This window comes from Eucalyptus grandis, chromosome 9 (genome assembly GCF_016545825.1).
Source record: "Eucalyptus grandis isolate ANBG69807.140 chromosome 9, ASM1654582v1, whole genome shotgun sequence".
Lineage (NCBI taxonomy): Eukaryota > Viridiplantae > Streptophyta > Magnoliopsida > Myrtales > Myrtaceae > Eucalyptus > Eucalyptus grandis.
The window spans coordinates 36,115,152-36,125,392 of NC_052620.1; the positions used below are offsets into that span (position 1 = coordinate 36,115,152).

General features: G+C 41.1%; 1 protein-coding gene across 3 annotated transcripts; it reads right to left on the minus strand.

Annotated features, from left to right (window-relative positions):
• Positions 1–988: 988 nt before the first annotated feature.
• On the minus strand, positions 989–2,268 carry LOC120288317 (kinesin-like protein KIN-14B). Of its 3 annotated transcripts, none has more exons than XM_039302220.1 (3): positions 1,432–2,264; positions 1,160–1,283; positions 989–1,076 (listed from the first exon to the last, which is right to left on the minus strand). In XM_039302220.1, exons 1-3 carry the CDS (start codon positions 1,699–1,701, stop codon positions 1,006–1,008), a joined length of 465 nt encoding a protein of 154 aa, XP_039158154.1. In that variant the 5' UTR covers positions 1,702–2,264; the 3' UTR covers positions 989–1,005. The 3 variants fall into 3 exon arrangements, with proteins under 3 accessions (XP_039158154.1, XP_039158155.1, XP_039158153.1); XM_039302221.1 differs by having other exon boundaries at positions 990–1,070; positions 1,432–2,268; XM_039302219.1 differs by having other exon boundaries at positions 996–1,095; positions 1,432–2,267.
• Positions 2,269–10,241: the final 7,973 nt, after the last annotated feature.

The window sequence follows — 10,241 nt, forward strand, 5'->3', positions numbered from 1 at the left end:
AAAAGCATCTTCAAATCATCATAGGAAAGGAAAATACCCATAAATTTCTGACCAAAAAACTTCGTACAGCCTCAAAAAGGGAGGACTGGAAATTGAAGAGAAGAGCTGTTGAAACAAATTATTATAGTAAGAGAAGAGAGCACACAAAGAACAGAGGAATTCCCTATCTTGATCGATTTCTGTGCTTCCATTAGAGAGTAACCAATTGAACTATAGTCCCTCAGCAACTAACTAACAAATAGCCCAACTTCTAAACCAAACAGTTAATTAACGTGTGTGCACCTCCTGCACTCATAGCCAACCAAATGGCTTGAAGATGATCCGTCCTTCTCACTTAAAACACTATTAGTATAACTTAGGTCGACCAATCAAGTGATTGGGCAGTCAATGATGAATTGATGATATGAAAAGAGTCCAAATGGAAATTATATCATGGGTGACTGGACTCTTGTCTGAAAATCATATTTCTTGGGAGTTCTTCCATAAGTTTAATCCAAGAGATTCAATTTCTATGTAACCAGCAATCAAAGTATCAGACTGATCCTAACGAAGGAGGAAGAACATACAGAGAGTAAAAAATCATTTTCGTTCTTGATATCTGGTCTCCATTTACAGATTAACGAATCTCTGAGGCATAAAGTCCTTAACTAACAAACAGCAATTTTTCAGACTAACAACGATCAGAAATGCATCACAAACTGGCAGCTGTTATCTCAAGTTAATCTACACTTCTTCGCTAAAACTCTATCAGTCATATTCCAACTCGATCTTACTCATTAAACTCAAGTTTTGTTCTCCTACTACACACTGCAAAATTGCCATACAAGCAAGCTATCTCTACCCATCCATCCGACAGGAACATCATCCCGAAAATGAATTGCAATTCAAACAATAAATTTTCTGAATTATCAGCTCATATCCAAGTACTTCCGCTCCACGTGCTTCGTGTGGAAAGTGGGAGAACTCAATTAAGAAACCAAAGACTGATTTTTGGATTTCAACAACTCATTGAACAACTTCCTCTTTCTCACTGACGAGCGGTGCTATCCTAGCCTCACCTTCAAGGGCGACTTGATCTGACACAAAGCACAGAACCTGTCAAAACCGAAATGAGAAAGCAAACGTGCGTTGAGGCACAACAGACGCCGCACCGCCTCACCTAGTTTCCGCATCTTGTCTGCGAGAACGCTGAGGTAGCGCGTGACTCGATCGAGCTTCACGTTGGAATACTCCTGCACTTCGCTCGCCTCTTGTCTCAGCTCCAAGTAATCCTGCCTCGCAAGCTGCATCCGGAAATCGCTCTTCTCAGAGTTCGGCCACAGAGAAGGAATCGATCGAAGCGAGAAGCAAAAATTCGAAACAGGCAAATCCCCCAACTTAATCGGGAGCCAAAACAGAGCGCGAGAGACGATCGAAGAGTTTCGGAAAAACCTGGACATTGTCCACGAGCCGCTGGACCTTGGAGGCCAGCGGGAGCTGCGAGGGCGACGAGGAGGCGGCGGCGGAGATCGAGTACCGCCAGATGAGGGGGCGCTCGGCCGGTGCTGGTCGTCGGCGTCGAAGGAGGCGGAGGTCGACGACGACTTCCGCGGGTCGAAGCCGCTCTGGACCTTGGAGGCCAGCGGGAGCTGCGAGGGCGGCGAGGAGGCGGCGGAGATCGAGTACCGCCGGACGAGGGAGCCCTCGGCCGGTGCTGGTCATCGGCGTCGAAGGAGGCGGAGGTCGACGACGACTTCCGCGGCTCGAAGCCGCTCTGGACCTTGGAGGCCAGCGAGAGCTGCAAGGGCGGCGAGGAGGCGGCGGCGGCGGAGATCAAGTACCGCCGGATGAGGGGGCGCTCGGCCGGTGCTGGTCGTTGGCGTCGAAGGAGGCGGAGGTCGACAACGACTTCCGCGGCTCGAAGCCGCTCTGGATCTTGGAGGCCAGCGGGAGCTGCGAGGGCGGCGAGGAGGCGGCGGTGGCGGTGGCGGTGGCGGCGGCGGAGATCGAGTAACGCCGGACGAGGAGGGCGCTCGGCCGGTGCTGATCGTCGGTGTCGAAGGAGGCGGAGAAAGATTTTTGTGAGAGAGACTTCGTGCGGGAGAAGACAGAAGAGAAAGGGCACTTCAAATGCGAAGGGCGGGAGAAGGACGCGGCCATTAATGAAGAGAGAGAAGGATGCGGCAAAAATTTGACTAAAAATAAAAGTGGGACCCGGCTCCACGTGTCGACATGTGTCGTATCCTGATTGGGAGGGGCGCACGGTGACGTGGAGCGCCCGGCGCACCTAATATTTTCTCGATAATATTTTCTCAAGTTTTATCTTCTCTCTTTCCCTGTTATCGTTATCGGTCATGTTCGCTTCCCAATGAGGAGTGGCTTTTCTCATAATACATGACCATGTAGGCTTACGTGGCATGCATTTTATTTGAAGTCCAATAAAATGACACGTGTCAATGATGCGAACATAAATAAAAAATCTAAATTCTCACTTTCTTTCTCTCTCTCTCCCCTCCCTCCGTCGTCCACAGCCAGCTCCTCCATCCGCAGTCACTGGCAGTTTCGCCAGAGCCACATCCTGGCCAGTCGTCCGTGGTCGAGCCACTCCCTGTCGTCGTGGCGACTCGCATTCGTTGCCCGTCCATGGTCGAGCGAGCAACCCACTTCGTCGTCACTCGCGGCCACCCCTTCGTGAATGAACAAACCCCACAATAACTTGCAGCTCGTCCATTTACTTCCGCAACCGGTCAAGCAAAGGTAGAGACTTTCAAGTCAATCTCACTTTGAGACTATCAATGGTGTAGCCATCGAAGCATACGACACTGGAGTGAAGGTCCATCACTTAAAAATACAAAGTTGAGATCTTGAAAGGCCATCAATTATCTCTGTACAGATTTGGATGTGCGCGCTGCTCCAAATCCATCCAACAACTCTTTTTATGATTAGATGAAAGCAGCAAGTGATGCCGACGCTCGTCCATGGCCATTGTCGATGTCGTTCTTTCGGATCTGGAATTCTGGGTGCTCGCGAAAACATGAAAATCCCAGGTCCATGGTGGCCGGAGGAAACCTGGAAATCCGTGGTCCATGGCTGCCGGCGGGAGTCATCGGAGCTCACGGTGGAAATCCAAGGTCTTTGGCCACCGGCGGAGTCGCCGGCGCTCGCGGAGATCTGGAAATCGGAGGACCATGGCTACAGATGGCTGGGGACGACGTAGAAGAGAGAAAAAACAAGAGAGTGAGATTTTTAATTTTATTTATTTATCCCACGTCATCGACATGTGGCATTTTGTGATTGGACCTCAACAAAAAAAAAAGCATGCCATGTCAGCCTATAATGTGGTGCATTCTAAATGCTGAGTACTTTCTCCTCCAGTTGAGCTTCATATCCCATAGAAAACTTGTTCGAATTCTTCGGCTTCAGCGCTATGATCTGATGCCACATCTCCTCCTCCTCCTCCTCTTCCTCGAGGTTTATGGCATTTCGACTGCATTTGGGAAGTGGTTGCGGTTTTTGTATCTACTAAATCCATGGAAAAAGTGCAACTATCGTCACAAGGTACTACAAATGCAATCTCTATCTAAGGAGAAAGATCAAATAATGCTTTCAGAAAACAAGAGCATTGAAATTAAACTCCCTCAGAAATGTCAAAATAGACAAGAAACCAAATCATTCCTGGTTTATTACGAACTTTTACTGCTAAACCAATGCAAATGGAAATCAACGGATATGAATAGAAACCATATAATTCCTCTCAAAGTTACATAGAACTATACGCGTGAAGACTTAGGGTTTGTTTGGTAATCACTTATTTTCCTATTTTTCTGTTTTTTATTCTCTGGAATAGAAAATGAATAGATATTAGTTTGCTAACGTCTATTAATTTTTCTATTCCCCGAAATAGAAAAGTAGCTGTAAGATGGATTTAGAATAGAAACCATAAATAAGAAAAATTACCTTTTTGTTCCTAAGAATAGAAATAAATAAATAAATAATATTTCTGAATAGAAATTATTTTCAAGAATAGAAATATTACCAAACACATCTTTATTCCCATGTAGAAGTCGTTGAATGACATAAAATTCGACATCTTTATCACTCTCATGAAGCATTGATATGCTCCTATTGGTGGATGGAAAGTTACTTAGCGTAGGACAGAGTGAATCGCGACGAGGCGAGCGAAATGGGATCCTTGCCGGAGGCCGTGAATCTGTGGATTGGGAATCACCTCTTGGTGTCTTCGTTCCACAAGGCTGTCTGTGCTTCCACTGGGATAGAAGTGAACGCTTGATGATTGGTGAATATGTCAACCAACGAGCCTCACACATGCTTCGGTTCGTTGATAAGTGCCCCGCATGAAGTTAGGACTAGGGTAGGGGCCCTTCCCCGAAGATGTCGCCTGCCGCAGCAGACAGAGGGGGAGCGTTGGCGGAGAAGTCAGTCGGTGGGGGCGGAGGCGAGGTTCGTAGCCCATGAAGGCGTCGCCATGGAAAGGACTCGAGTGGTGGGCCTTGCTAGTCGGGGTCATTGGGGGTGCTCTTCGGCTTCGGTTGCCACGGCGTTGAACGACTCCATTTTCTCAGATTCTCTGTAGCTCCAAACAACATGACAGTCGCGCCTCTCGAGAGAGGAGGAGGAGGTGTTTCTGGTTATCTACTTCTCTTGATTTTTTCCGACTTTGTTCTGGGTTTTTCTGATGTTCGTGTCTCTGCCGTTGTGAAGAATGCCGTCTCTCTCTCTCGCGCGCTCGCTCGCTCTTCCTGCTTTGAAGAGGTGACGCGCCGGTGCAGTTTCAGTGGGAACGTGTTGATTTTCCATTGCGATTCGGAAATTAGAATAAAGACGCAACCCACGATGTCGTTTTCAGCCGTTCTGTTATCCCGTGATGTTTAGAATTCATTTCCATGGCTATCAGCCGTTCGTTTTCAGAACCCCAAAATGGTGGCCAGTTTTGCATGAGAAGCTTCCTAAGGCAACTTAAACCGATGAAAATCTTAGAAGGGGATAAGGTGTATACATGATGGAATTGGTGAAAGAAGTTCTCCTACGATAGTTTCTTTATTTAAAAAGAACAATAGAGGAATACTAATAGGATATGAAGAATAGCAACCTTTTGTTTGTTTAAATGCGTCTGACGGGAGAGAAATAGGAGTTCCTTAAAGAAAAAAGAGAATAAATAAAGCGCACCCAAACTTCAATATATACGCTATTTCTACTACGAATATTTCGAATGCTTTGCTTCAAAAGTCTCACTTCAAGATTAAAGGGTATGCAAGGAGCAGAAATCATGAGAAAGGTTCCCGATTTTGGAAAAGACGCAGCATTACAAGCTATTTGTATAAGTGAAAGGGAGGGATTTTTCAATTCAGCTCGTCTCCAAAAAATAATTTCCGGCTAATTGTGGACTATTAGTTTCTTAGACATTGAATGGCAGGAAAATCGATGTCCAAATAAAACTAAGACTAAGACCAAAACATTACGCCTATTGCACATGCAAATAAAATGTTAAGATACAAATGTGAGCATTTTCATCCTTCCAAGAATCTCCCGAAAGATGACTGATGAGGATCGAAACATTTATAAACCCATTTAGTTCACGAACCAATAGTTAAGCTTTGAATAAGTGATGGCAATGTAATGGCTCATATTGGCTAGGCCAGGCATGGCCCACTAGACTACAGGTCGAGCCCCATTTTGAGCCTGGGCCAGGTCAGGTCCATGGGTCCTAGTGTTCTGATCGAGGCCCAATATGTTTTTGGATAGGCCGAATCCAACTGCCGGTCACATGGGCCCAACCTTAAAGAAGCTCTGGGGTCACAAGAGGATCATTTGCACGATATTAAATTAAACAAAGGCAAAATATAAAAATCTACCAAGACAAACCCTCATCTATTTTGCCTTCTCTCTTTACAAGTGGCGGGCAATATTATTATCCTTCAGTTGATGTGTCATCTTCTCTCTCTCTTTCCTATCAGACTTACTTTGCCTTTTGCCAAAAGGCAATCAGGAAAAGTGTGGGTTAATTTCCTAAAAACATCTCCGTCTTGCTCTAAATTTTTGGCTTGCTAAAAAAAATTCTTAACTCTTGCTCTAATCCCAAATCTACTGGTACAGTAAAAATCATTACTGATTTCTTTAAAATTATATACATCAAAGCCGATAAGAGATTTATCATTTGGAAAATTATTTCATTCTCATGACCTTATCTCAAGCCCAAAAAATAAAAAAATTTGAATAATTTGGTTATTTTCTTTATTTTCTTTTTCCCTATTCCTCCTCCATTGGTCATCGGGCCTCAATGAGGGCCGTCGAGAGTTGATTTGGCTAGTCTTGGGCGAGGTCGAGTCTCACTGGCCTTAGGCAAAGGAAGAAGGAAAAGAAAAAAAAAAGTAAACTATTAAAAAATTCAAGAGAAGCAATTCTATCAAGTGTTTTCACATTCTTAGATTTAAAAATCCACTTTCCTGATTTTATGTATGAATATTTTCCTTGACCAAAAAGTGTTTTGGGTTAGTTAATTAATTATTTTCGGCGAATCAAATGGATAAAAATTCAGAAAACCAATCCCGATAAAGTATTTTCCCTCAAACAAACAGACCCAACTTTCTAGATTATATTAAACATTCCCTAATGAGCCGGCTCCTTATCCCCCATATCAAAACTCTTTATTATAACCCAAATTAGAGAGCGTAAACCCGTAATCCTGCTCATGTGCCCATCATTAACCATACAGAGGCCGTGTGTGGGCTTTGGTTGTATGAAGCGTACCTACAATAAGTGCATAGGCATAAGTCGTAGTAATCCTTATATTGGTGTACACCCTCTTTCTGTATCATTTGCTTGAGGAGCGACTATATTCAAGAAATATTCGGTACAAGGTGTTATAATTGAGTTAGCACAGGTGACAAAGTGTTTTAAATACAAAGGAGTAGTCTGAAGCAAAGTACCGTTCCAGCACAAATATGCCTAAAGTATTAATCGAGTCCAATAATTTTCACATAGTGTAATCAAGTCTTGTGACTTGTCAAATTGATACAATAAAATCCCTCTATTAAACTATGTTCAATTTAACTAACGAAAAATACTGATGTAACTCTCTTTTTTTTTAACTTTCCTTAAGACACATGATCTTGATGTGGTGCCTCAAAAAAAAAATCTTGAAAATTCAAAAGAAAAAAGCATAAATGAATTAAAAGAAAAAGGAAAATTATTAGTTGTTCATATCCTTATATTCAGCTTTGCAGTGTGGGAATCTACTAAAACAATAGGAAAATTACGTACTTTAATCATTGGTAAGTTTGCTCCAAAAAAAAAATCATTGGTAAGTTAATTTTGAATTTTCTGCATGAAAAGGTGATAACCAGGTTGAGAAGATCTTTCTCGGTAGAAAGATACTTTCATCAAACAAAAGCATAATCCTCAACAAAAACATTCATAGCAGTGGGGCATACCCCATCAAAAGCAACGCTCGGCAAATTATGTAGCAAGAAAGGTACATTGAGGAAGTCGAAGATAACAAAGTCATTTTCCAAATTCTTCCCCATTTTCCAAAGTGTAAATTTTGGGGTATTTGTTACAAGAGGAAAAAAAATTGTGTATTGATATCAAAGCAGGCACAAATTAATTTTTTTTCTAGAAATTTTCAGATCATTTAACTACCATTTGCCTACAAGCTGCTATGTAAGATTTTTAACGGTCGTCTTGGATAGAATGGAAATAAATGTATTGTTATCACATTGGTATAATTTTGAAGGTATTGATGATATAATATAAAGTTTAGACTAGTAATGTCATAATAATATTGTTTAGAGTTTTAGATGATATTTTCCCTTTACTCAATACTTATTTTTATTATCTTGAATAATTTATCAGGTTTCGTTCTCTCTTTGAGTCCAAGAGTTTATTAGTCCCTTTCAATGTCCATATGATAGCGGCATCATTGTAAGTTATCAAAAAGTCAGAGAAGTCTGCTACTAGAGGTAATAGACATTCACTATCCATATGATAGTGGCATCATTGTAAGTGATTGAAAAGTACTAGAGAGCAAAAAGACAAACAAACATAAATACAAGTCCACCGTTAGCTATAGGGAACCTTTGGCGTCTGTCCACGTCTCTGACAAATATATATTCTTGTGTTTATTAAGGCCTTATCAGGAAATACCTCTTAGATATCTGTTAACAAAGCTTAATAAAAAAACATTTCAATTTTCAATATACCGACTACACATAAAATACAAAATTCTACACAATCCCATTTGTCCAGAGCCATTTTAATCTAATAATTTGCATCTTCCTCATGATGCTAAGTTATGGTTCACCAACTTATGAGCACCTGATCTAAGAAAGGAAAAACATGTTTAAAACACTAGATAAAGTAAGAGGGACAGAAGAACGATTGGATAAAAGTGTCATGAGAAATGGACAACGAAAGAGTCAGTGAAAGCACGGGACAGAGACGTGGAAAATCATCAACCCATTCATTTAGTAAATATCTCATTTGTTGCCTATTGGTCCCCTTCCACTTCCAGAACTCCTCGTGTTGATGACGCAGTTGATTGTTTCGGAGACTCCTCTATAGACTCCGTGAAATAATGTAGTTACCCTTTTACCATCCCAAAGGAGAAAAAAACAAGGATGAAGTCATTGTGTCCAAACTCGAGCAAACTTCATTCATACCAAAAAGGCTTGCAAATGCATCGAGTGTGTAATAACCCAGTGATAAAAAGGATAACAATATCTTCCATGAGGTTGCGAATTCAAGTTATGTCGTGAGGCTAATGCACTTACAAGTGGACAAAATAATTATGGGTCAGATCGAATATTTAGTAATGAGCATGGGTCCTCCGCGGTTAGAGAATTGAGTTATAGCTAATTTCAAGAAAAGTAAAATGAGCAATGCTATACATGCTAAGAGAGTTCGCTAAGAAATTTTTTACTAAATGAAGTGGCAACTCACGTGTCTTATGCCATTTCTATAAGTAAAGCAATAATGATGCATGACAAAGAAGGAAGTAAATTACATATTGGGCAAGATAAAAAATGGTTTCTTTTCTCAAAAAAATAAATAAATGAAAATTCTCAAGCTTCACGGAATTAGAATTAAAGGGGGACAGAGTATGATTAAGTTGCATCACACGAATGCCTCTTTTGTACGTAGCTAGTAAAATTGGTGAGGAGGGCTCCTGTGGCACAAGTATATATTTTATGCATGGAAAGACCTTAGCATAATTGGGAAAGAAACTTGAGGGGACCGGACCCGATTAGTCTCGATCTAGGCCCACCTCATTCGGAAGATAATTTTTGTTCATGAAAAGACCTAGGCAACAAGCTCAAGTCGATGCAGACGCCTCGCGACTCAATCAAAGTCCAAAGTCCAGCACGTGTACTCTGACATTATATTCAAGAAAGAATACGAAGGATGTGGGGGTGGTACTAAAGAGAAGGGAGATGCGGGGCCCACTTGAGAAGAGAAAAGTAGGATGCAGCTAAGAGATATTTCTATATGCAGTTAAAGACCACGTATAGTTGGGACAAAAAGAAGATGGGGGACCACACCCCATCAAAAGATACAATCAGACATAAAGATATAAATAATTCCTGAAGTTTTACACAATATTCATAAATTTTTAATTTATTAATTGTAATTTTTGAATTTTAGCTCAATATGTAATGTGATCCTTGAATGTTTAATTTGTTCAATGTAAGTCTTAAACTTTTTATATATATTCAATATAGTCCTTGAACTGTATTAAAATGTTCAATGTAGTCAGGACCTATAATGAACATGTATGAAAAGTTCAAGAACTACATTGAATAAATTAAAAATTTATGAACCACATTACATATTGATCCCTTTCACTATCCCTTTGATAGCGGCATCATTGTAAGTTGTCGAAAAGTAAGAGAAGTCTGCTACTAGAGAGCTAAAAGACATTCACTATCCATATGATAGCACATCATTTTAAGCTATCGAAAAGTAAGAGAAGTCTGCTACTAGAGAGCAAAAAGACAAATAAATAGAAATACAAGTCCACCGTTAGCTAGAGGGAAATTTTTGGCCTCTGTCCACGCCTATGACAAATAAAAATTCTCGTGTTCATTAAGGCCTTATCAAGGAATATCTCTTAGATATTTGTTAACAGTGCTTAATAAGAAAATATTTCAATTTTCAATAAATTGATTACACATTAAAACAAAATTCTACACAATCCCATTTGTCCAGAGCCAATTTAAGCTAATAATTTGCATCTTTCTCATGAT

Bases quoted from the DNA above. Each gene is read 5' to 3' on its own strand.
- LOC120288317 (XM_039302220.1), bottom strand. From the start codon at position 1,701: ATGACCAGCACCGGCCGAGGGCTCCCTCGTCCGGCGGTACTCGATCTC. The intron at 1,284-1,431 runs GTTTTTCCGAAA...TTCCGGATGCAG, and splicing joins GGCTCGTGGACAATGTCCAG to CTTGCGAGGCAGGATTACTT. The intron at 1,077-1,159 runs GTGAGGCGGTGC...GCTTTGTGTCAG, and splicing joins AGACAAGATGCGGAAACTAG to ATCAAGTCGCCCTTGAAGGT.